Consider the following 27,703-nt stretch of genomic DNA (forward strand, 5'->3'; position numbering starts at 1 on the left):
CAATGCCTTAGTGCTTGCATGAAGATGATACATAAAACTCTAAAAAATTGCTGATGAAGAGGAGAGAGTTGCTGAAAAATCAGTTTTGAGCAGAGAAAATGTACTTCACCTAAAACCCATTCTATTCCCTTCACAAATTCACTTCAATCTTGAGTTCCACCACTCAAATTCAAGGTTGAGAATAGTAGAGAGGATCTTTTGGTGGTTCAATGAAGATTTGGAGCTGAGAATTCGTGAAAAGCAACTTGGACTGAAGAGGAATTTTTTAAAGATATGTGTTTCTTGAAACCATCTTATTACCCTGTGAGCATGCTTATTTTAATGTCAAAATTAAGGAATTAGAATGCTTAATGATCTTGTTTTCTTCCGTTGTTAGTTTCTGTAATCCAACAAGGCATCAGAGTATCATTTAAGCATTCAATTTGGTTTAATTTTGGCTTGGTGGGCGTTTTTCATAAGTTGTATGAAAATATTGAACTGATATGATTTTTCTGAGTTTTGGCATTGTTTTCTCTTCAATTATGTTGTAATTTTTGTAATTGGCTCTTGATTGATGGGCCTTAATGTGTGATTAAGTGTCTATAATTCGATTGGAGTCATTAGGATTGCAATTAGGATGTAATTGAAGAAAGAAGTGAAGAAGGTCGAGCAGTAGGAATTGGATTTTCAGCCACTGATAAATACTCAATGCACGATGCCATACTCGATGGTACTCGATGGTACTCGATGGCATACGAGATGGTATTTTGGTGAAATGATCGATGCATGATGCCATACTCGATGATATTCAATGACATACTTGATGGTATTTTGGTAAAATACGAGATACATGATGCCATACTTGATGGTATTTTTGCGAAATACTCGATGCACGATGCCATACTTCGATGGCATACTCAATGGTATTTTGGTAAAATACTTAATGCACGATGCCATACTTGATGGTACTTGATGGTATTTTGGTAAATACTCGATGCACGATGTCATACTTGATGGTACTCGATGGTATTTTGTGAAATACTCAATGCTCGATGTCATACTCGATGCACGATGACATACTTGATGCTCATACTCGATGACATACTCGATGCTCAAAGGCATACTCGATGCACATTGGCATACTTGATGCACGATGGCATACTTGATGCTCGATGGCATACCCAATGCTTGATGGTACTTGATGATTTTTTGCCCAGTTCAGTCCAATTTTGAGTATTGGAGGTCCGGTTCGAGAGGTTTGATTTCGATTCAAGGCGATTCGAGCGATCCAAAAGTGTTTTGGAGCTGGTTTTGTTGAATTTTTTAATAATTAGGCCTTTGTTTGCTTGAAAATGCCAAAACTAAAACCATATCAATATGTGTTTAATTATTTATGCATGTGATGTATGTTATAATTAAATAAATCTTGTATGTACATAAAGTATGCCATTTAGATTTAAAATCCCACCATAGGAAGCATGTTATATGCACTGAAAGTATGTTATAAAGTGTTATAATATATAGTATGCATAGGGTTTCAGATGTTTAATATAAGTGTTATATTATGAGATATTTGATGTATGTTATGGATGCCTAGCATGTCTAAAGTTTTATAAGTTGCTATAAAATTGGGTTAGACATTTAAAATTCATAACAAAGATAAGTTGCATACTCACGTAGGTTAACCACTTATTTTAATAATTTAAATAGGTCATTATCTTATAAAACTTAGGTTACAAACTCAACTGGCATATAATCCTGTCTAAGGATGGAGGTATTTAAGTTGACGGTCTACGGAATACCTCTTACCTGGGATTATGGCCGAATAATTGAACGTTGTTAATCAACTTTATGAGCAATACATGAGCGATGTGAGGTTTTAAAACTAGTTTATCACCTAGACATTGTAGGTTAAATCCAAATATAAATGTTATACTTGAATAAACACCTAGACTTAGGTTGTTTAATTAGCCGGAACATTCCTAAGTAAATATATTATTGGGATTGGTGTCCTAATTCTCCTGGTAGTCTCGTAGTTTGTAAACACTTTGTGAACATATTGTTATTAATAAAATAAGTGTTATTTTATAAGCATTTACTCAATCCAATAAACTAAGATCCATGGTTATTTCATGTAACTTAAACATGTATGTGGAGACATACAAGTGGATCATGCCTTAAGTAATAAACTAAATGGTATGTAGTATAAGGATAAATGAGGGATACCTTATCTTGGTGACACTACGGATACGACCCGCTTTGTAGATGTTACAAGTGTTATAAAATACTACAAATGGTTTGATCTTGACCATTCATGTGGACACATGCGAGCGGGGTATCCTATACAAAGAATTTGTATAAGACCGAACCACGAAATGATTAATCTTTTTATATAACGTCGTTGATAAATGAGACTTACATTTCACTAGGATGACTATAGGTGACATGACCTTAATCCTGAGTGAGTTGGGAATTGATAGCTTGTAAAAATATAAGCTATTGTAGCATTTTACTTAGAATTATGAGGGCTAATAAGCAAAATATGCATCAATAATACCAAGGATTCATATGGAAAAGTGAGCTTGTGTCGACCAGTACCAAAAATCCTCATTAACCCTATATCATGCGTTATGTTGCATCAATTTTGTTATCATGCGTTATGCAGATTAAAGGATAAGCCCGAATTAAGAGGAGTTAGCTCAGGATTGAGATCAAATTACCTTGGGTCATAGATTTCAAATAGTCAGTTTTAATAGTAAACAGTGTTATAAAGAAAAGTGACTATTTCATGGTCCAGTCTTATGCAAACATCTTTTGTATAGGATGCTCCACTCGCATGTCTCGAGATGAATGACCTTGGGATCACGTCGTTTGTATTATATACCAAGTAGGTCGTATCCATAGTTTTTCCAGGATAAGGTACCCAACCATATCCTTATACTTATAGACCGTTTTGACTATATACCTAAACTCGATCTACTTTTATGTCTCTACATAAAGTTCAAGTATTCATGTTATAGCCAGGGGTTCGTTAGTTTATTGGATTTAGACTATTACAAGTGCAATTTACATGTTAAGTAATAACATTATTGCATAAATCTCAATAACAACTTTGTTGTAAATAGAATAAGTTTAAAGATTACAAACTATGAGTTTTAAGACATACAACCCAACAAACTCCCACTTGGACTAAAATTCCAGTGGGTTTACATATATATAATGTTGAGTAAGGGAGAAATAAATACGGTAAACTAGGGCATCTAATACCCATGAATTCTCCCACTTGCCTTTGATTTATGAATTTCGTAGTCCTAGTCCGACTAGGTAACCTTCGAACATTTTAGTCGTGAGGGCCTTTGTAAATGGATCAACTAGATTGTCTTCTGAGGCGGTTTTTGTGACGATCATGTCTCCTTGATGTACTATCCCCCTAATAAAATGGTACTTGCGCTCGATTTGCTTCCCGCGCTTATGGCTACTTGGTTCTTTGGAATTTACATCTACTCCATTGTTATCACAATAGAGGGTGATTTGTAGATAAATATTTGGAATTACTTCAAAATCATTAAAGAATTTCCTAAGCCTTACTACTTTTCGCACGTAGCTACATATTTTGCTTCCATGGTGGAGTTAGCAATACAACTTTGCTTTATACTCCTTCAAACTACAGCTCCTCCATTTAGAATGAATACTGACCCCGAAGTAGATTTCCTAGAATCCACATCAGATGAAAATCAGAATTAGTGTATCTTGTAAGGATCAGATCTCAACACCATACACAAGCTTGTAGTCCCTCGTTCTCCGAAGATACTTGAGGATATTCTTAACGGCAGTCCAATGATCATATCCAGGATTGGACTGAAATCTACTGACTATACCTATTGCATAGCATATGTCTGGGCGTGTACACAATATTACATACATCAAACTCCCAACTGCTGATGCATATAGAATTTTTTTCATAAACTCAATTTCTTGGGGTGTCTTAGGACATTGTTCCTTAGACAAATGATTTCCATGTCTAAAAGGTAATAGACCTCTCTTGGAATTTTGCATCTTATATTTAGACAACATTTATCTATATAGGATGCTTGAGAGAAAGTTAGCATTTTGTTCTTGCGATTTCAAATCTTTCATTTGAAATTGCGATGATAGCCATTTTTTAACGTTAGTACGAAAACCTACCTCATTCCCAATAAGTAAGATATCATCAACATATAGTACCAAAAAAGCTATAGTGTTATTGATAATTTTCTTGTAAACACAAGGTTCATCAACATTTTGTTCAAAGTCATAAGATTTGATCGCAGTGCCAAATCTTATATTCCAAGATTAAGATGCTTGTTTTTGTTGGGGTTGATGTCTTAAAGTCTCGTGTCCTATAGTTTGTAAACAGTTTGTACGAACGCTTGTGTTGTTAATATATGATATTTACTTCACATCTTGTATTTTGCTCAGTTACTTGTTTTATTTGCTTTACCACAAACCAATAAACATAAAATCATTGGTTACCTGTATGTGACTCAAGCATGTATGTGGTGACATACAAGTAGATCATGTCTTGAGTGATAACCAAAATGGTCGGTAGTATATGGATATAGGAGGGAAAACTTATCCTAGTAACGCTACGACTGCGGCCCGCTTTGTGGAATGGTCACAAGTATTGTGACTTGTCACTGATGGTCTGATCCTGATCATTCGTGTTGGGGACATGCGAGCGGAGGCGTCCTATACAAAGATTTTGTATAAGACCTAACCACGAAGTGTTAACGTCTTGCTATATAACATCGTTCATGACAGAGACTTTACTTCACTAGGATGACCATAGGTACCATGATCTCAATCCTGAGTGAGTTGGGAACTCCTGCCATTGAGGGCGGTTTTTTGACTTGTATGGGTATGAGTGGCCAGGTCGCCGATTCAAACCTACCATTTTGGGGATTCGTCTGATTTGGGAGTTGGGAACTCCGCTACACAAGATGGAATTCGCTCCTTCCTCGAGGTAGGGGTAAGTAGTAGATAGCTCCCTAAAGGGCTGATTCCAGGGCTTGAACGATGTGGCGACACACACCTTCTTTTGGCCCGAGAGGTGTTCACACATAGTTGGGCTATATTGTATTGTTCATTAGAGGAATCAGTGGTACTTAAGAAGTGAGATGTAACTACAGGGGCAAAACGGTAATTTGGCCCAACTACTTACAAGCATATGTGAAGGGTCATCGTACTCATGATTGGTTATATCCGATGGACACAGAAATATATCTATGGTAAGAAGAGTTCAGCTGTTGGTCTTTAGTGGAATGCTTGACAATTAACGAGTGGTAGATTTCGTGGCTAAAGAGTTTAGTCAGCTATTCACGGAGCATTGGAGCTTCGAGCCATAGATCCATTAGGTCCCCTAAGTTGCTTGGATAAAGTCGAGAACCAGTATTTGGGTTAATTTGAAATGTTCAAATTGACAAGAGGAAGTTCGATTATATATGATATAGTTGGACTAGTTAATTATATATGATATAATTGGCTAAATGTATGAGATACATTATCGTGGAGGAAATTAGATATAAATATGATTTATATCAAGTAGAGGAGAAAATACTATAGTAGATATGTGATATCAAACTATAGGATAAAATTATAATATGATTATATTTATTAATTAATTAGTTAGTTAATTATATGGTAATTAATCCAAAATTCACGTTCGGACGTGGGTTAGTGGGCCAATGTCGGTTATTGTAACCGATGAGTTAAAATGAAAATGGTTTCAATTTTGATCGGTCGTCCAAAGAATTCGTAAGAGCGCACACTGGAGAATAGAGAACGATCGCTTAAAAAAAACGAGAGCCTAATGATAGTCGCCTTTCCACCTAAACGATCGTATACCTCGCGCCTAAATGATCGTTTAGAATAGCTTCTCTAAACGATTGTATAGTGTGCCGATTTTACTAAATGATCATGTACCTTTTCTTAAACGATCGTTCAGTAATTACTACACAATCGTGTAGCTTCTCCAAAATGATAAGCATTTCTGCTATGCGATAGCAGTCTTTTTCCCTCCCACTTGCTTATCGCCTACACGATTCGTGTTTCCTCCTTCCTCTACCAAATTCACCAAAGACTACCCCTTGGGTTTTCACTCCAAGAATACCCGGGGCTCTTTAGTGGTGGTGTCGTCCCCACGGCATTCGTGTTCGTGGTTGTTCATGTTGCTGCAGTCGACATTACTGCTGGGTATTGGTAGATCACGTGGAGGTTTTCGCTACGTTGGAGTTCCGAAAATGTCTTCAACTGGTATGAAACTCTTTCCCTTGTTATTATCTTGTTCTTAGCGTGTCGATAATGAGTATTTGTTTGCATAACTGTTCGTATGAATGTATAATGTTGTATTTCGGACACTGTGAGATCGGAAGGATTCGAACACACTCATGGAACTCTTAGATATGAGATCCTTCAGTTTTAACCCTTAAATGGATCTTTCAAGCTTGCAAACCTTTTTGTCTTGACCCTGTTCAATGAATTCTTCTAATTAAGACATATAAATACTCTCTTCAAAATAGTCATTCAAAAAAGTCGTCTTGACATCCATTTGTCTTATTTCATAATCATAAAAGGCAGTAATGGACAAGAGTATTCTAATGGACTTAATCATGGCAACCGGAGAGAAAGTTTCTTCATAGTCAACCCTCTTTCTTTAAGTAAACCCCTTTGTCACGAGTCTAGCTTTGTAGGTTTCTACCTTACCAACTTAGTGTCGTTTTCTTTTGTAGCTCCATTTGCAACCAATAGGTTTTATCCCATCTGATTGATCTACAAGTTTCCAGACTGAATTGAAGTACATAAATGTCATTTTGAGGTCCATAGCTTTTATTCACTGGTTTCGATCCACATCTTCTATTGCCTGTTTAAAGGTCAATGGATCCTTCAAGCCATCATCAAGTATGACGACCTGAGTTTCTGTTAAATCTATGTAACGGTCAAACTGGTTAACAACCCTCACATTACATTGAGGCACTCTCAACTCTTGTTGATGGGCCAGCCTGATCAACAACTTTTTTTTTATCTATCTGTAGTTTCTTTGGACATTTCACTCAATACCAGTTTACTACGAGGTTGATGATTTCTTATATGTTCTTCCTCTAATAATGTAGTGTTTGTCAATACAAACACTTTATCATCTTGAGGATCATAAAACAGACCACCTTTTATTTCTTTGGGGTATCCTACAAATAGGCATACTTTAGAACGTCGTTCCAATTTCTTTGGGTTTTGCACTAACACATGATGAGCATCCGCAAATCCTGAATGAGTAAACTACCTTTATGCCCTCTCCATAACTTATATGGTGTTTTTGAAATACTTTTCGAGGAAATCATGTTCAGAATATATAGTGCAGTCTATACTGCATATTCCCAAAATGAATTAGGTAACTGAGCATAACTCATCATTAAACGAACTATGTCTAATAGGGTTCTATTTCTCCTTTCTGCTACACTATTTTGTTGTGGTGTACTAAGCACTGTGAGCTGAGACTGAATTCCATGTTCTATCAAAGACTCCTGAAATTTCAAGTCCATATACTCCCCAACCTCGATCTAATCGAAGTGTTTTAATCTTTTTACCTAATAAGTTTTCAACCTCTTCCTTATACTCCTAACTTATGATGCATTAGGTAAATATAGCCATATCTAGAATAATCATAAAAAAAACTTATGAAATATTCAGATCCTCCTCGTGTTTTAACATTCATTAGACCACAGAGATCTGAATGTATAAGCTCTAGAGGTTCTTTGGCTCTTAGACCTTTTCCCATAAAAGATCTTTTAGTCATTTTTACCCTTAAGACATGATTCATACAGAGGTAGAGAGTTGTCTTCTAACTGATTTAGGAGTCCACTTTTTACCAATCTCAAAATCCTATTGAGATTTATATGCACATGTCTTAAGTTCCAAAGATAGCCATTTGGAGAAATTTTTTGTTTCTTATTTTGAGTTTCGGTTGTTTTAAACATCTCTATATTTAAAATAGTTTTTGTCTCAGTTGGTTTTAACAGATATAAGTTAGTTTTAAGTTTAGTAGAACATATTTGAACACCTCTTGAACTAATTAACACTTGATTGATATCAAAAGTAACTTTATACATATGTTCTAATAAACAAAAGATTGATATTTAGTTCCTTTTCTTATCAGATACATAAAATACATTTTCTAATAAAATGTAGGCATCTTCGAAAAATAACTTCAAATATCCCACTGCACAAGCTGAAATGACTTTATCTGTTCCCACCTTGAAAGTCATCTCATTTTCTGCCAGCTATTTCTAGGAACTAGTTTCCTTAATGAAAGTGCAAATATGGTTAGCGGCACCCGAATCTAATATCTAAGTTAAATGAGAATTTTTCACTAAACATGTTTCAATAACAAGTAAATCATATTTACCTTGTTTCTCTTTCTCAGCTTTCTTCAATGCAAGATACTCTGGGCAATTTCTTCTCCAATGTCCGTCCTTTTTGCAAGGGTAACACTTACCTTTTGCAACTTTGGCCTTGCTCTTACTTACAGGAGCTTTCTTTTTCCCTTTTCCTTTCTTCTTCATCTGGATACTCCTATCCTTAGAAGTAAAAGGTACAAACTTCTTACATAGGGTTTAGTCCCAGATGGCGATCCCTTCGGGAATTTTTCCAGGGGTTACAACATTTGTTTCCCCTTTCCGACCTTTATTTTTCATCAGGGATTGATAAATCTGAAGCTCATTAAGAAGACTAGTCAGATTATGTTTTATTTTATTCATCACTGCATTTGTATGAAATTGCAGGAAACTTCTTTGGAACTGATTCCATGATGAAGTTGACTTGACTCTTCTCATCTATGATAGTCTCGTTTGCCTTCGCAATATTGAAGTGGACCATCATGTCCAGGACATGTTCTCTAACATAGGTCCCCTTCTTCATACAGGAATTGTAAATGTACTTGAAAGCATCATGTCGAATAGATGTGGACGGTTGTCCAAAGATCGTTTATAATAATTCCATGATCTCCCTAACGGTGATCATGCTCTCATGCTTCTTAATCAACACATCAGATATGCTAACTAAGATATAAGCTCCGTCTTTTTCATTTTCCCTAACATATTTATCATACGCATCCTGAACGTTTTGGTTTGCAGTTGAGCTGGGAACTGGAGGACATTCCTCAGTTAAAATAAACCCCAATCATCTACTACTAGTATTGTATTGATATCTGATTCCCAGGTTGAATAACCTTCACGGTTAATTTATCAGAAGCTAAAATTTGAATAATATTTGTCATGTTGAAAATATAAACAAATTCTATTAGTAAATTACTTTTAAATCCAATTTTATTTTAGCAAAAGTATTAATGTACCCAAATTTCATTATTAATTGCAATGATACTTTAGTGAGTCAGAATAGATGCTACCGAGGGCAGACAAATACTCCTTCACTGAATCAAAACATTCTTGACTAAATACTAATATTAGAATAACTCTTTATTTCTATAGCCATTTATTTATCGTTTTCGGCCAAGAACTTACTTATACTTAGTAACTCTTGTAAGTGTGACTCTCCATTTTTCAGATTTCAGAGAACGGTATCAACAAGCTCCCGAATTGGAAGACAACGTTGAAGATGAAACTAAGAAACCCTATTCATTTCTTAAGTTTGTGGTGTTCCAATCCCTATGTTACAACCCTCCAAATGGGTAGTCGCCTAAAAACGACACGCAGGTGAAACATAGGAATCTCACAATGCAACCTAATTGAAGAGACCATAGGATATGTTCACACATTTTATTCATCTACTTACTATGAACTACTTCCCCTATTCACCTTGTTATTGACCCATGCAAAAACTTTCTGAATGGAGCAGTTGCAGTAAAAGTGACACGAAGCCAAGCATGGACCTCACAGTGTGAACTCTTAGGGACTTGATAGCTAGAAACAATATATCGTATATATTATTAATCTCCCACTAAAGTGTTCTATATGTTTCGGTAAATGTTTACTCAAGTATATTTGGACTAAAAACAACCTAAGTTTAGGCAATTATCTAGAAAAACACCCTAAGTTTAGGCAATTATCTAAGTATAATGTTTATATTTGAATTTAACCTACGATGTCTAAATGAAAAACAAAATTATTATCACACATCGCTCATGCATGCTCGTAAAATCGGGTTAACAAAATTCGAGAATCGACTAAAAATCCCCAGTAGCAGGTGTTCCATAAACCGTCAATTTAAGTACCTTCAACATTAGACAGGATTTAGCCCGAGTGAGTTTGTAACCATAGTTTTACAAGATAATGACCTATTTTAACTAATTAAAACAAGTTGTTATGTGTTAACCCTAGGTGAGCATGCATCTTATTTTTGTTATATATTTTAAATGTCTAAATCATTTTATAACATTTTATAAAACTATATACATGCTTTTCCATCCATAACATACACCAAATATTTCATAATTTAATATAACAAATTATATTAAACACATGAAAACCCTACATCATGCATACTATATATTATAACAAATTATAACATCCGTGATACATGCTTCCTATGGTGGGATTTTAAATGTATATGACATACTATATGCACATACAAGATTTATCTAATTATAACATGGATTCCATAATGTATAAATAATTAAACATGCTGATATAGACCAGTTTTGGCATCTTAAGCAAGCAAACAAGCTAAATTATTACAAAAAATAATCAAAAACCATTCTTGAATCGCCACTGGATCGCCGAACTGACCCAAACCGACTCGAACCCACTTGAACTAGACCTCCAAGGCTTGAAAAAGGGTGAAGCGGTCCAAAATGGGCTGAATCGGCCTTAAATGACCCGAACGGGTTGAACCAATACCACCTAGACCACTGGCTGGCGCGCACATATTCTAGGCAGGACGAAGAACAACATCGCGATGCTACATGAACAGTGTTGCGACGCTGCAAGGCAGTAGCTTCAGCTAATCGTTTTTCCTACTGTGCATGCTGCATTTCTTCTTCAATTACAACCTAATTACAACTCTATTGACTCTAACAAATTTATAGACTTTTAATGACACATTAAGACCCATAAACAAAGAGCCAATAACAACATAATTGAAGAGAAATCTAATGTCAAAACTAAAAAAACATCCATATCAGCACCCATTTCATACAACTTATGAAAAACACCCACTAAACTAAAATTAACATAAATTGAGTGCTTAAAACAAGCTCTCATACCACTTGTTAGAGTTGACATTCAACATACGGAAGCAATTTAGATCCTAAGCACTCTAATTACATTAATTTTAGACAAATAGCATGCATGTTCATTTTCCAGAATTTAGGGTTAGAAATATACAACCTTTGAAGAAACACTCAATTGCTTCATTCCACTGCCAATTTCTTCTTAGAATCTTGGTGTAGACAACCACAAGAGCTTTTCTACTATTGTTTTGGCCTTAGATTGGGTGGTGAAATCCAAACTGAGATGGATTTTTGGAGAATTTTGAGTTGGAGAGAGAATGAAAAGAATTGCATTAAGTTTTTAATCAAATTAAAAACTTTCTTTTATAGATTTCAACCATGCAATTTAATTTAACAATAATTTGACATTTAAAAAAGTACTAAGAAATTGGATTGGGTGGAATTGGTAGTGGATTTTTTTGGGATAAATTCACTACTAATTCTAATTTCATTTATTTTAAAATAAATTCAAATAGATCAAGTTAATTTAACTCAATTAATTTTAAATGTTAAATTTGAATTTTTTATAAAATTAATTTTTTAAATAAATAAATAATTTAATTAATTAATTTAATATTAAATTAACAAAAGAAAATACGTAATCCAAATATGAATCCATATTCGTATTTATAATATTTAAATCAAGTTTAAATACTTTTAACTCTCCATTATTTAACTCGATAATTAAACATTAATTATATCAAATAATCCAAACCCTAATCCGAATTTAAACATTACAAATTCTCTCAATAAACGATTCTAAGGTTTAATCCATTTACGAGCTAGTAGAGGGACCTAATGAATCTACAAATCATGAGCTTCAACGATCTAAGATTAATTGGCTAAACTCTTGTAATCGAATTAATCAATATTCGTTAACTACCAGGACACTCCACTAAAGTCTAATAGTTGCACTCTCTGCATTGTAGATATATTTTTGTCTACTTCATTTAACCATAATCAGTAAGTCGATCCTTTACAGGTCTGTTCATATTTACAGTTGGGTTAAATTACCCCCTATAATACATCTTACTCCTTAAGTCTCTATTGTTCCACTAATTATCGTTATATAACACCGTTCATGACAGAGACTTCACTTCACTAGGATGATCATAGGTAATATGACTTCAATCCTGAGTGAGTTGGGAACTCCTGCCATTGAGGGCAACCCTTTGATTTGCATGGGTGTGAGTGGCTAGGTCGTTGACTCAAACCTACCACTTTGGAGATTCGTCTAATTTGGGTGTTGGGTGAAGGATCTCATATCTAAGAGTTCCATGAGCACGTTCGGATCGCTCCGATCTCACCGTGACCAAAATACATATTATACATTCAATACATATAGTTATGCAAACAAATCTTAATTAACGGCATACTAAGACAAAGATATATAACAAAGGAGAGAGTTCCATACCAGTTGAAGACAGCCTTCACATTTCGGAACTCCAATGCAGCGGAAACCTCCATGCGATCTACCAACGCCTAGCAGCAGTGTCAACAACAGCAGCATGAACAACCGCGAACACAAACGTTGTGGGGACGAAACCACTACTAAAGAGTCCCAGGTATTCTCGGAGTGAAAATCCAAAGGGTGAACTTTGGTGAATTTGGTAGAGGAAGAAGGAAACACGAATCGTGTAGACAATAAGCAAGTGGGAGGGAAAAAGACACTATTGCATAGCAGAAGTGCTTATCGTTTAGGACGAGCTATACGATCGTGTAGGATTTACTGAACGATCATTTAGAAAAAGGTATACGATCGTTTAGCTAAATCAGCACACTGTACGATTGTTTAGATAAGCTATGTGATCGTGTAGAAAACAGTGTGTAATTGTTTAGGCATGAGGTAGATGATCGTTTAGGCGGAGAGATGACTATCGTATAGGCTTTTGTTTTTCTTAAGCGATCGTTCTCTATTCTCCAGCGCGCGCTCTTATGAATTCTTTGGACGACCGATCAAAATGAAAACCATTTTCATTTTAACTCATTAATTACAATAACCGACGTTGCCTCACTAACCCATGTCCGAACATGAATTTTGGATTAATTATCATATAATTAATCAACTAATTAATAAATAAATATGATCATATTATATTTTTATTCTATAGTTTGATATCACATATCTACTATAGTATTTTCTCCTCTACTTGATATAAATCATATTTATATCTAATTTCCTCCAAAATAATGTATCTCATACATTTGCCAATTATATCATATATAATTAACCAGTCCAATTATATCATATATAATCAAACTTCCTCTTGTCAATTTGAACATTTCAAATTAACCCAAATGCTAGTTCTCGACTTTATCCAAGCTACCCAAGGGACCTAATGGACCTGTCGCTCGAAGCTCTAACGATTCGTGAATAGATGACTAAACTCTTTAGCCACAAGATCCACCATCCGTTAAGTGTCAGGCATTCCACTAAAGACCAACAGCTGAACTCTTCTCACCATAGATATATTTTTGTGTCCATCGGATATAACCAATCACTAGTACGATGACCCTTCATAGATGCTCGTAAGTACAGCTAGGCCAAATTATCGTTATGCCCCTGTAGTTACATCTCACTCCTTAAGTATCACCGATTCCTCTAATGAACAATACAATATAGTCCAACTATGTGTGAACACCTTTCGGGCCAAAAGAATGTGTGTGGCACCACATTGTTTAAGCACCGGAATCAGCCCTTAAGGGAGCTATCTATCTACTTACCCTTGCCTCGGGGAAGGAGTGAATTCCATCTTGTGTAGCTGAGTTCCCAGCTCCCAAATCAGACGAATCCCCAAAATGGTAGGTTTGAATCGGTGAACTGGCCACTCGCACCCATACAAATCAAAGGACCACCCTCAATGGCAAGAGTTCCCAACTCACTCAGGATTGTGGTCATGTTATCTATGGTCATCCTAGTGAAGTGATGTCTCTGTCATGAACGGTGTTATATAACGAGACGTTAACACTTTGTGGTCAGGTCTTATACAAACTCTTTGTATAGGACCCCCCCGCTCGCATGTCCCCAACACGAATGATCAGGATCAGACCATCTGTGACAAATTAAAACACTTGTGACCATTCCACAAAGCGACTGCATCCGTAGCATTACCAGGATAAGGTATCCCTCCTTTATCCATATACTACAGACCATTTTGGTTATCACTTAAGACATGATCCACTTGTATGTCACCACATACATGCTTGAGTCACATATAGATAACCAGGGATTTTATGTTTATTGGTTTGTGGTAAAGCAAATAAAACAAGTAACTGAGCAAAAATACAAGATGTGAAGTAAATATCATATATTAACAACACAAGTGTTCGTACAAACTGTTTATAAACTATAAGACATGAGACTTTAGGGCATCAACCCCAATACTAGGAACTTAGCTACACAAGATATAATTCACTCCTTCTTCGATGCAGGGGCAAATAGATAGATAGCTCCCTTAAGGGTTGATTCCAGGGCTTGAACGATGTGACGCCACACAGCTTCTCTTGGCCCGAGAGGTGTTCACATATAGTTGGACTATGCTGTATTGTTCATTAGAGGGATCGATGGTACTTAAAGAGTGAGATGTAACTAGAGGGGCAAAATGGTAAATTGGCCTAGATGTACTTAGGAGGATCTATTAAGGGTCATCATACTCATGATTGGTTATATCCGATGGATACAGAAATATATCTATAGTAAAAAGAGTTCAGCTGTCAGTATTTAGTGGAATGTCTGGCAGTTAACGGATGGTGAATCTCGTGACTAAAGAGTTTAGTCAGCTGTTCACGTACCGCTGGAGCTTCGAGCCATAGGTCCATAAGGTCCCTTTAGTAGCTTGGATAAAGTAGAGAATCAGTTTTTGGGTCAGCTTGAAATGTTAAAATTGACAAGAGGGAGTTCGATTATATATGATATAACTGAATTGGTTAATTATATATGCTATAATTGACTAAATGTATGAGATACATTATTTTGGAGGAAATTGGATATAAATATGATTTATATCAAGTAGAGGAGAAAACACTATAGTAGATATATGATATCAAACTATAGGTTAAGAATATAATATGATTATATTCATTATTTAATTATTTAGGTGGTTATGAGATAATTGGCCGAGTATTTCTCCGGAATCGTGTGAAAGTGGGAAGTTCGAATTCAGTTCTTGTAATTGAAGAATAAAATGAAAATTGTTTTCATTTCTGTAAAGAGGATTTGGAAAAACGCTCATGGTGTGAATCTATACGATCGCTTAGCATTGAGAGCCTATGCGATCGCTTAACACACTGAGCGGAACTAAACGATCGCTTACCTTTTACTAGACGATCACTTAGCTAAACCTACATAATCGTGTACCTTTTTCTAAACGACAAGCACCCGACTATACGATAGTCTTCTACTATTTCCCACTTGCTTGTTCGTTCAACATGATCGTCTTTTCCTCCTTCCCTATACCAATTCTATCAAAGTCCACCCTTTGGATTCTCACTCCGAGAATACCGAGGGCTTCGAATGGTGGTGTCATCCCCGGTTGCTGTTGGTTCGTACGTTACTGATTGTGTAGACGACCGTGGTGCTGTTAGGCGATTGTTTGCTGGGCCATAAGGAGCATAAAGAAGTTCGCTTCCGTTGGACTGAGTTTGTTTGAAGAAAGTCTTCAACTGGTACGTTTACTCGGTCTTTTGTATTTTATTTGTTAAAGCATGCCAGTAATTAGTGTTACAATGCATATCTGTATGTTAGAATGTATGTGTGGTAATTCTGTCACAATGAAATCAGAAAGATCCGCTTCCGTTCATGGATTCTCTTATTTAAGAGTTCCTTCATAATGAACAATTGGTTTGTGGTCCTACCACTAAACTGAGTCTCTCTAAGTCATAGAGAGGACCTTGTTCAAGACTAGGAGTTAGTATTTAAGGGAATAACCTATCTACTACCCATGAAATCAAGTATGAGTGAATTCCATCTTGCAGGACTATGTCCCCAGCTATTCACCCAGTCTTATCCCTAAATGGGAGTCTTATTGAGCGGCGATGATGATTCACATATGCAGGTTAAAAGATAATCCCGAATAATTTAGAATTCACAGTTAGCTTAAGATTAAGATCGAGTTACCTTAGGTCATAAACTTGAAATAGTCAGTTTTAAAAGTAAACAGTGTTATAAAGAAAAGTGATTATTTTATGGTCTAATCTTATGCAAACATCTTTTACATAGGATGCCCCCACTCGCATGTATCTACATGAACAACCTTAGGATCAAGTTATTTGTATCATATACAAAGTAGGCCACATCCAATAGTGTCCCCAAGATAAGGTACCAAACCTTATCCTTATACTTATAGACCGTTTTGACTATATACTCAAATTTGATCCACTTTTATGTCTATACATAAAGTTCAAGTATTCATACTAAGCTAGGAGTTCGTTAATTTATTGGATTTAGAATATTACAAATGCAATTTATATGTTCAATAACAACATTATTGAATAAACCTCAATAACAACTTTATTATAAATAGAATAAGTTTAAAGATTACAAACTGCGAGTTTTAAGACATACAATATAACATAATAAACTTTTTAACGCATTCAAAAATTAAAAATTGTTTATTTATTAATTTAAAATTTTTTAAAATTTTTTTGGTTTTAATAATTATTTCACAAATATCCATCATTGAAAATTTGACATTCTCATACAATTAAAATATTGACATTTCCATCAATGTCCATATTTTCAACCTTAGTTAATACAAATTTATAATGATATATCAATTTAAAATTTTAAGAAAAAAGGATTAAGTTGATTTGGAAGCTGGTATGGACTGTTTAAACCGAGGCTTGAAGACCCAAGAAAGGGCAAGATAAGTTTTTTTTTTTTTTTTTTTTGAATTATTATGGTGAGATAGCTTTGATCAGTTAAATTATAAATTTTGTCCTACGATTTGTAGGAAGTTACAATTTAGTCTTTATAGTTTGATAAAACTTCACATAAGTAGTTCACATGATTTGATGAAATCCTCATAAATAGTCCTAGGACTCTCAACGAAGGTTCATTCAAATTATAGAGATTAAATTTTAATTATAAATTTTAAAAATTAAATTAAAAATATTTTCAAATTATAGGACTAAATTTACAATTTAACCTTTTAGTCATTTTGAAACAAGGCTTGGAGACCAAATAAAGGGCAAATAATCGAAAAAGTTTTGGTTAAGGTTAAATCATAGATCTGGTCTACGGTTTGTAGAAAATTATAATTTAGTATTTATTGTTAAATAAAACTTCACATAAATGATCCACAATATTTGACAAAATAGCCATAAATAGGGATCTTTAACGAGAATTTTATCCAACTATAGATATTAAATTCTAATGTTCTCCAAATAGTTGGACGGATTTGCAATTTAACTTTTTGGTTATTTAGAAGTGAAGAAAGGAAAGAGTTCAAAGGAAGAGTTGTGAGATTTGGTGTAGAAAAGAGAGACGATGAGGCTCTTGGACGCACCATGTCATGAGACGAATGCCCTTTCTAGGCATAGGAAGAGAGCCCACGATTCCGACAGGTATTACCGGCGAGCCTTGGATCGGAACCACATGCACCGGCGGGCCGCACCCATAGTCCACCTGGTTGAACCCAAGCCTTCCCCACTCCGATATGAACAGCGTCGAGTAATCGAGCGGCGGAGCAAACGGGTCCGATTCCGGTTCCCTCTGCTTTTGTGATATGTATTCTCTAAATTCCCTTCCCAGTCTGCTCTTTGCTTCTTGTATCAGCTTCACCACTTCGTTAATGGACGCCTCCCCAATTTCCTTACTCCAACCGCTGATTCTCACCGGAAAGAAGCAGTTCCCGTAAAACCCCTTCGGCAGCGGTGGCTCCACCATTTGCCGGCAGTTCGCAAAGAAAACTAGCTTTATTTCTTGATCGTTGTTGCAGGAAGCCTCGTAAACCGCCCGTGTTCGACTTCTCCAAAAACACGCAGCGACAATTTCAAAGGCGGAGCAGGTAATTCCTGTTGATTCTTGAAACTGCTTCTTTAGGGCATTGATCCGATCCATGGGAATGTCGATGTTAGATTGTTGTAGGCTGTAATCAGGCAGGGGTGGGGGAGGGTTAGGAATTGCAAGTTGATGATTAATTAGGGCATTTTGAGGAGGATCAGGGAAGAAATCTCTATCCCATGTAGGTTTAATGGTGGGAGCTAGGTCAATTCCTCTGGCGAATTCCCCCAGAGCATTCAAGAATTGGGCAGCTCCAAGGCCATCACAGATGCTATGGCAGAAAACCAAACCCATCACAAACCCTCCAGAAGCAAATTCCGTGATTTGCATCTTCACAAGCGCTTCTCCTTCTGCTTCTGGTTCAGATTCATGTTCCTCAGGAAGAAGAAGATGAAAGGGGATGGAAGTAAGATCATCCAAATAGTTAAGGGAAGCTAAAGTGGAATCGCAAGAAGCTTCCACGAACAGAACTCCTTGATTTTGGTTAGAGCAGTCAAGTTGAAGAGGGTAAGTTTGTGGTTTGAGCCGTCCAGCAAGAGGGTAGTAAAGAACCAAAGCTTTTGACAATGCTTCTCTAACAATGGCAGCAGGAGCAGCTTCAGAAGGGGAATCTTTGAACACATGGAGAGTGCGAGTATGTATTCTCAATACAGGGAGGCTGTCGATTGGGGATAAATGGAGAATGGTTGAAGGAGTTTCTTCACAAGGCTTAACCAAGCTGGGCTTGCATCTTCTTACATTCATCCTGCAATTACTATCCATCAAGATCAACAGACTTAAATGGCAGCTGCTTCTTGCTCTAATCAACAAACTTAAATGGTAGCTGCTTCTTGCTCTTCCTCTTCCACTATATATATATGTGTGCGTCTGCGTGTGTGTTTATAATAATGGAAATATGGTCTTTAGCTTGAAGCAATTCTCATCCTTGGCTTTCAAGTACTCCAAAGTAAACTTGCTATTTGCGTACAGCACAATGTATGTTTCTTTAGCTCTGTGTTTGGTGGATATCACTACTCCCAATTTTCAAACTCCATTCAATGACATTTCTTACAGTTCTGTGGATCATTTTTGAACATCTGTGTTTCAACACTTAGAACATGATGATTATACAAACGAAGTCTTTACACTTGCTGCCCAGATAGCCCCACCAGAGTCCACTGTCCAAAATGGAGCAGTTTTTATCCTATCCATTAAGCCACATCACACATGGGTATCGCCAAGAAAAAAGAAGGTGAGAAATTTTCATATACTACAGTGGTATATACGATTTCCCTTCTTAATTTTACATGTCATCACAGGATATATTAATTTATTGTTCATTTATTTCTTGTATCCTACCTAATTTTTAGGTTAAAATACTACTTTGGTGTTTGTGCTTTTGGTTTTGATTCATTTTGATTTTTGTAATTTTAAAATGTTCAGTTTGGTACCTTTCGACTATAGTTCATTTTGGTTTCTATACTTTCAAAATGTTCATTTGGTCCTGTACTTTCAACTTTGATTCATCTTAGTTTTTGTGTGTTTAAAAAGTCACTATCTCTGCCCTTTCATTTTCATTTTTGTTTCATTTTTAAAGGATCAAATTGATTATTTTTTTAAAGTTCAAGTACCAAAATGAACCAGAATTCAAAGTGCAAGGTCTAAAATGAACCTGAATTCAAAGTGCAAAGACCAAAATTGATATTTTGAAAGTATATTGACCAAAATGAATCAAAGTTGAAAGTATAGATATCAAAATGAACATTTTAAAAGTATACAAACCAAAATGAAAAAAAAAACCAAAAATACATACACTAAAATCGTATTTCAACATAATTCTTAAATTTTACTTTTGTGACAAAAAGAAAACTTTTCCATATATTATGTAGTACTAGATCTTTTCCAAAAAAAAAAAGAAAACTAAAAAACCCATTTTCCAAGAATTCACACTCAACTACCAATCTTCTATCTAGAAATATGTTGTGCAATGGTAAATTCCCTGAATCCCACCTGGACCCAATTCTCTTTATCTTCCATCTATTGTGAGAAGATGGGTTTCAGTTCACTGATTTAGTGGGGAGAGCCTACTTTTGTGATGAGCAGCTACTGCTACTGACATTGAACTAATCCAAGAAGAATTGTAGGGTCCGTAATCCACGTAAACAAGAAGTGGAAGTTTCTGTTATTGTTTTTTTTTCCTTAAATGGAGTTGTAGGTGAGAAGTGGAAACCACACGCAAAAATGAATGTGGACGGAAGTTCTTGGTGAAAGGTTGAAATCCGACGTTTACACCAAAATTGACCTGCTATGAGTCGAAAATTTTTCGTATATGAAGTTCGTGAAATAAATGAATGATAATTTTATACATTAACATGTCAAATTATGAATTGGACTATTAAGTATTATTGTAGTATTAGAAATTTTTTTCGTTCAAAATACAGGCGTATACTAGAGCAAGTTCAAGAGAGATGTTAGGGTTTGGGTCTAATTTTTATTTGATTCCTAAGTTTGAAAATGTTAAATTTTTAATCCTTAAAGTTTTGAATTTCGTTTCAAATTAGTCTCTAGGTTTCAAGATTACTTGAAGTTTTAACATCAATTTTCACTTCTTACTCATTTACAATTTTGTTGTTAATGTCTATTGATTAATTTAAAATAATTATGAAATGAAGTTGAAATTTACCTTTAATAGTAATGAAAAAAATATTAGAATAGTCCAGAAAAATAAAGTGAATGTTTAATGAAAAATCAAATATCAAGAGTGTAAATTCTCAATGATTAAATTGAAACAAATTTCAAACATCAAAGGTAAAATTACTAATTTTTGTCCCAGAAACTCAAAAAAAATTTCCTTTGCTTACATTATCATCCGTCAAAATTACAAATTTACTCTTAATTTTCTTTTTCTCTCTTCCTTTCTCTTTGTTTCTTTTTTTCCTTCTTTCCTCTTTCCCAATTTTCTTGACCATCGTTTCCCTCAACATCTCAGTGTTGTTGCTGCCTCTCTGTGTGTTGTAGAGGGTCATGAGTTTTCAATCTATCTCTATTGCACACGCAAGTTTCCGATCTCAGTGAGTTTGTGTTTTAGTCTGATGAGAGAGAGGAGAGAGAGGAGACCAAGATGAGAGTAAGAGTCAGAAAGGACAACAATTAAGACAGGAGAGCAAGAGAACGAGTGTCAGAGGCAACGAAGACCAAAGAGAGAGGGTGAGAGGTCTAATCTGAGGTTCCATTTTGTAGTCCCAAAAGGTAAAAGAAATTCAATTTCAAAATGTAAGGCATTCCATTCCAGGCCCAAAATTTGGGACATCGATATGACAAATCCCAAGTAAGCCACTCAGTATGGCAAGGCAATGAGTGTATATATATTAAAAAAATGGTTCACCAAAACTTAGTTTGGCCGATCATTACTTAACATGCAGATGCAGCGACGATGTTTCATGTTGACCAGGCAACAGAAAAACAAGGGAGTAGGGAGATAGTACTAGCAAAGTTCCCATATAGAGAGAGTACAAGTACTGCACATGCAGTACAACCATGACTTGAAATTGCAGTCAGCTCTAAATAACAACTAACGAGGTTAAGATTGAATTGGTAGTACATCCATGTGTAAAGGTGGGAGTTGTACTTGCACACTGTACTGTAACACAAATCTAAGCTAAGGCAGTGGCTAGGGCTATGCAGGTGCTGTTATTTAAGCTTGAGATTCACTAATAACCATGGAATTCTTCAAACACACAGCACACAATGGTAAGTAGTTGAATTTGGCAGTAGTTTTGGGAGCAGCGGGGAAGAGACAGAGCATGAATGGAATCCTCAACAAGGCCTTCCTGTTGTGCCTCCACTCATGCACTGCCTCTTCCCTGGCTGCCCCTCATTATTCTATCTCCATCTCCTTTTGCCTTTCTTTGCTTCTCCTTTCCTTTACTTTTGTTATTTGTTTATGGTTAAAATATTATTTTATTTTGGTCCCTATACTATGATAGCTTGACCTTCGTTTTAACTTCCATCAAAGTTCTACCTCTTTCAGGATTAGGACGACTTCTTCAACTAGTTCCATCTCAACAGGAGTTTGGTTTGAACCAGACTCCAGCATACAACTGCATCGACATTACTACTACTACTATGACATACTACAAACAGTTGTAAAATATATGAAATCTAATCTCTTGAAAGATATAATGTATGTAACCCCACCCCATTCTACTTGTATTGTACTTCTATAAGAAACACATTTTTTTTTTTTTGTTTTTTTACCTGAATCAAATACAAAGTGGGCAGATCTTATTTGATGCAATGCTTCTCTTCACTACCACTACGAAGAAGAGGAAGTGAAGGATGCAATTGCATCCATTTCCTGTTGCAATAACAGAGCGTCCACGAATATATCCAGATTTTGCCCCTGCATTACCTCCTCAATTGCGTGGTCCGTAATGCCTACTCGATGATCTGTTACCCGCCCCTGCGGAAAGTTGTACGTGCGGATGCGTTCCGATCTGTCCCCACTACCAATCTGCTTTTTATCATCACAAAATGATTAAAATAATTTTTGTCAGGTTTATAATCATTCAATTTTACACTTTCAAACATAATTTTTTGTACTATTACAATCTTGCCTGTTCTGATCGAAGTTTCGACCGACTGCTCTGAATTCTACGTCGTTCTATTTCATATAGCTTTGCACATATAACTTTAAGCGCCTTTGCTTTGTTCTGTCCCAAAACAAACGAAACACAAACGAGCTAAAACCAAACAGAGCTAAAACCACAAAATCATATAAGCAATAGAAACATCACTGTTCCTACCATATGTTGGGATCGCTCATCTTGTATGGACACAGTCAACCCAGTTGGAACGTGAATCACTCTAACAGCACTGTTTGTGGTATTTGCATGCTGACCTCCTGAACCACCTGATCTGAACGTATCTATTCTCAGGTCCTCGTTCTTCAACTCTACATCTACCTGCACATGCCCTCAACAATATCACCACCCAAACCTAGAATCATAATCAATCCTTTTCCTTTTAGTTACAAAATTACTCTGGATATTCATTTTCTAGGAAGAAAGTGGCTTGGGTTGGAACCTCGTCTGCTTGAGGGAGAATGGCTACAGAAACAGCACTGGTGTGAACACGTCCAGCCTTCTCTGTCACAGGTACTCGCTGCTCAAGGAAGAGAACGGTTTCAATTATCAATTTACCGTTGTTGCCACTGGTAAATAATGCTAAAAGGCTAATGATATGTCTGTTGAGAAGACCTGTACTCGGTGAATTCCACTCTCAAATTTAAGTTTCCCATATACCCCTGCACCTGATATCGCAGCAATGGCTTCCTGCGCAGAACGATGATAAATATACAAGAAATTTACTTCAAAGGAAATTAAAATTTGCTATGAAATCACCTTATATCCTTTAAGATCCGATTCTGTTATGTCTACCACCTCAAACTTCCAGCCTTTCTTCTGTGCGTATCTCTCATACCTATTTTGATCCAAAGGAAATAACCCTTGAAAACTAGAACGTGCAGAATTATTATAACCAGAGAAACTGAGCATGCTATGTAACTGTTACTCACATTTTGAATATATCCATGGCAAACAAAGAAGCTTCTTCTCCACCAGTTCCTGGTAAAACTTTCTATTAGCTATAGCTGTCGACATCGGAAACAGAGAAAAGGAGAACAGAAACCATGCTTTTTTTTTTTTTTTTTTTTTGAGAAAATACTCCCATTGATGACGTTCACTAATATGCATTATTACCTACCTGCTCTCACCTCCAAGATGCAATCCCTCTCATCAGCATCATCTCTGGGAAGTAACGACTTGAGCAAGAACTGCTGTAATCTTTTCTCTTCTTGAACTGCCTGATCCAATTCCTCGGTAGCCATATCAAGCATATCTTTATCCTCTTGGCATTCTTCCATCAGCGTTCTCAAACCATTAATTTCCTACAGCAAGAACATAATCATAAAGAATTTCTGATTTCCTTCTGTAAATATTACAACCACACACTATTCATTGGGGAAGAGGATGCCTCCAAGTCAGTCCACTTTCAAGAATTTTGATAGGCATCTGCAAGCTCATTGTAAGATAAGACACAAACACCCACATAAGTTTCATTTACGACATTTTGGAGTTTGGACAACAACCAAGCCAAACAAATAGAGAATTAGACTAATTAGTAAATAATTGTGAAAGAACAGCATGGAACAAGATCATCTTTGCACCTAAAGGAAATAATCCATCATCTGTTCACCTTTTCAGAGATAATATTTTAAGCATTTCGTAACGTAAAAAAAGAAAATATCCAATGTATTGACTGTCTCCATACCTTCTGTTTAGACCTCAACTCATTTATTAGATCCATCGTATCTCTGAGTTTTTTAAGCTCCTTGTTAGCCTTTGCGTACTCGGCTGGTGGGGCTTCTGGCTATCTTCAAATAACACCATGAGTAAAGCAAACTAAATCACTATTTAAGGTCTTTAATTAGAAGAGAAAGGGGTAGAGGAGAAAAGGAGGGGTGGGGAGGCTGAGATTTTATTTATTTATTTATATTACTTTACTATTTTTCTTTTATGATTAGAAACAATTTGTTGAACAAAGAGAGACAAAATTATAAAAATTAAAAAGAGAGACAATGTATATTTAGAGATAGCTAAGAAAGTTATGTTCCAAAAAATCCAGCTATAAGGTTCTTCTTTCTTGGAGAAGAGCCAATGGTTTCTTTTATTCCAAATTGCCCAAAAGAATGGTCTAATTATGTTTATCCAAATTATTTTATTTTCCCTCTAGAAAGGATGTCCTGGGAGAGTGGATAAGAGGAAACCTCTGGGATGGTGTGGTAAAGCCACTGACCAACCAAAGGAAGAGAGCATATCATTCCAAAAGTCTGGAAAATGTGACCTTACTATTCAGCTTCATTCTTGCATAGAAGCGAGATAGATAAATATGGGATATGGTGCTGTCAGAGGTCTTGGGTATTGACAACAACATCGTGAGCAAGCTCCCAAAGAAACAGTTCTATCTTCTTTGAAGATGGGTCTATCCAAATCGAATGCAATAAAAAAGGGCTGTTTCTCTCCAGCAATGATATTTAAGCCAAGAAGGAAATATTTGGTTGTGAAACTATGTATCTTCCAAATGTGGGAAATTATAATGCTTCTATTCCATTCAATTTGTTGGACAGATTAAAAACTAAATTTCGAAGCTGAAGCATAAAAAATCGAGAATAAGTGGTACCTGATTGATTATATTTAGAAGAAAAGTGCTCCTGAGCTCAATGGCCGTCAGCCTTTGTTCCATTATCTTGAGAAGCTCCATTGATGGCTGCTGCGATTGTACTTCGCCTATTTTAAACAAGTTCGAAGAGATCTTCAGATTATAAGAGGCCAAGCATCGAAAAATGCAAACAAAGATTTCAAGCAAAAGGTAATCGCCGATAATAATATAATTTCATAATTCAAAGGAAAAACATAATTCACAACATCCCAATGTAAATGAGCCAAAGCCGTGATTAACCAAAAAGGAAAGAAGATAAGAACCTTTGGAATAAAAACGAAACGACGGAGAAGAAAGATGTTCGAATGGTGGTGGAAGTAACGGGTTTGTACTGATGCGTGAAGGATCCGTGCGGCAGTGTAGGGCAAGTGTTCGGATTTGTTCAACAAGCCGCATAGTTCCTCGATTAATTCTCATATTCCTATTCTCTATCGAATCTGAAGTAACGGCTAGTAATAATTGATCGCAAAATTGACAAAGAAAAGTAGAGTAGGAGGTCCAAGCCTAGAGCACGCGGCGGAAGGGAAGGGTAAACTTGAGCAAAGAGACGAAAGATGCGGTTCTCCGGCTCTGGTCCGGCTGTCTGAAATCAGGGAAGAGAAGGATAATCACAGGGAAATAATTAGAGATGACTCCAAATATTGGGAAATTTTGGCCAATGACCTAATATTTCAGTCCATAATATCAAATAACCCTTTTTTTGTTTAAGAATTGTCAATTGACCCTTTGCTTACGTTATCACAGTATAAGATTACAAAAATGTCCCTCTAGTCTATATGATACTCGGGCGCTCAAACTCAACGGTTGTCCCACGCTCAAAATTCTCGTGCAAGTGTCGTTCAATCTTGCTCTACAAAACCATCGTCCATCTACTGTTGTAATCGAAGTTCTCTACTACTATAATCGAAGTTCGCTACTAGGTTAGTGAATTTAATTTTTGTCTTGCATGTTGTGTTGCGTCTGTTTAGGTTGGTTTTGTTTGATCGGTCATCACGTTCATAACTGGTTTCAAGGTTTAATCGGTCGCATCTGTTTTTTATTTTGGGTTTCGATGTGTTCTGCATTGGTTGAGGACGAAGAAGATATAGTTAGAGTCAGACAAGGTAATAGACAAGTTTTGCGAGAGCGAGATGGGCGAGAGCGAGACGGGCGAAAGCGAGATAGGCTAGAGCGAGATGAGCGAAAGCGAGATGGGATAGAGCGAGACGAGCAAAAGCGAGATGGGCTAGAGCGAGATAGGAGAGAGCGGGATTGGCGAGAGCAAGACTTTAATAGTATGTTTGTTAATGATTTTTTAGTATGAACCTGTTAACTGTTAAATTGAATGTTCATACAATATAGGAGTAATTTAAGATGTCAAAATCTTTGAAAATTTGTGAAGTTGATAGGTTTTTTGGGCAAGTAACGTGTCTGGCCCACGTTGCCAATGCCAACAAGATTGTAAAGGAGAAGCTTACCAGAAGGCAGTTAGAGATATTCAAGAAAACAGTTTTTGGTCACTTTGTAGACACTAAACTTGTATTCAACAGCCCACTAATCCACCATATGTTATTGAGGGAAGTGAAGAAGTCAGGAGTGGACTCGATTAGTTTCTTTGTCAGAGGAAAGGTCGTCACATTTTCAAAGGACGGCTTTTTATTGATCACTGGTTTGTGGCGGTCTCCTACGCGAGTTGTACGAAGTGAGAAGTCCTCACAAGGTCGACCTCAGACACATTCCACTTGAATTTACTTGAAGAAGAATACAAAATTTTGGTATTTGAAAGTAACGATGATGTTGTTAAAATTACCCTAGTATATTACATAGAGGTTGCACTGATGGGTAAAAACAAGCAAAAGAATGTAATTGATCATACTCTATTTGACGATGTTGAAGACATAGATTACAACAACAATCTTGATTAGGGTACGATTTTTTGGGAGAGGACACTCGATGCCTTGAAGACTGCACTAAACGACAAGGTTGGTTTATACAAGGAGAAGGTGAGGGAAAATACAAATTATGTTGTGAAGTACTCGCTCCGTGGATTTGGAAGCCGGACATAGAAACGTTTCGTTAGAAGATATCTCGACCTACCTCTACGAATACACAACACGGGTCGATAGATTGTAGAATATTTGTTGTAAAATTCTTAGAACATTTAGTGACTAGTAGTGTCCCATCTGTAATCACTCAGGAGAAGATGAGTGACTATAGGATGTAATTGG

General features: G+C 36.1%; 2 protein-coding genes and 1 long non-coding RNA gene across 4 annotated transcripts; 1 reads left to right on the top strand and 2 right to left on the bottom strand.

Moving 5' to 3' along the window:
* Positions 1 to 17,477: 17,477 nt before the first annotated feature.
* On the bottom strand, positions 17,478 to 19,703 carry LOC120080905 (HXXXD-type acyl-transferase family protein). Its single transcript, XM_039035581.2, has one exon. The coding sequence runs from the start codon at positions 18,999 to 19,001 to the stop codon at positions 17,682 to 17,684; it is 1,320 nt and encodes a 439-aa protein (XP_038891509.1). The 5' UTR covers positions 19,002 to 19,703; the 3' UTR covers positions 17,478 to 17,681.
* A 2,048-nt stretch (positions 19,704 to 21,751) lies between these two features.
* LOC150035203 (uncharacterized) lies at positions 21,752 to 22,822 on the top strand. Its single transcript, XR_016530591.1, has 2 exons — positions 21,752 to 21,968; positions 22,249 to 22,822. It is a non-coding gene; the product is annotated as an uncharacterized LOC150035203 (long non-coding RNA).
* On the bottom strand, positions 22,350 to 26,174 carry LOC120080906 (Peptide chain release factor 1). 2 transcript variants are annotated; one of them, XM_039035582.2, is made up of 11 exons: positions 25,760 to 26,174; positions 25,458 to 25,564; positions 24,549 to 24,647; positions 23,982 to 24,165; positions 23,794 to 23,842; positions 23,621 to 23,699; positions 23,477 to 23,551; positions 23,304 to 23,381; positions 23,024 to 23,182; positions 22,835 to 22,930; positions 22,350 to 22,731 (listed from the first exon to the last, which is right to left on the bottom strand). In XM_039035582.2, the coding sequence occupies exons 1-11, from the start codon at positions 25,911 to 25,913 to the stop codon at positions 22,534 to 22,536; spliced, it is 1,278 nt and encodes a 425-aa protein (XP_038891510.1). In that variant the 5' UTR covers positions 25,914 to 26,174; the 3' UTR covers positions 22,350 to 22,533. The 2 variants fall into 2 exon arrangements, with proteins under 2 accessions (XP_038891510.1, XP_090171534.1); XM_090315408.1 differs by having other exon boundaries at positions 24,549 to 24,651; positions 25,760 to 26,132.
* Between the last annotated feature and the right edge of the window lie 1,529 nt (positions 26,175 to 27,703).

The sequence above is a fragment of the Benincasa hispida genome, chromosome 7 (genome assembly GCF_027475165.1).
Source record: "Benincasa hispida cultivar pf3 chromosome 7, pf3_genome.v1.1, whole genome shotgun sequence".
Classification (NCBI taxonomy): Eukaryota; Viridiplantae; Streptophyta; class Magnoliopsida; order Cucurbitales; family Cucurbitaceae; genus Benincasa; species Benincasa hispida.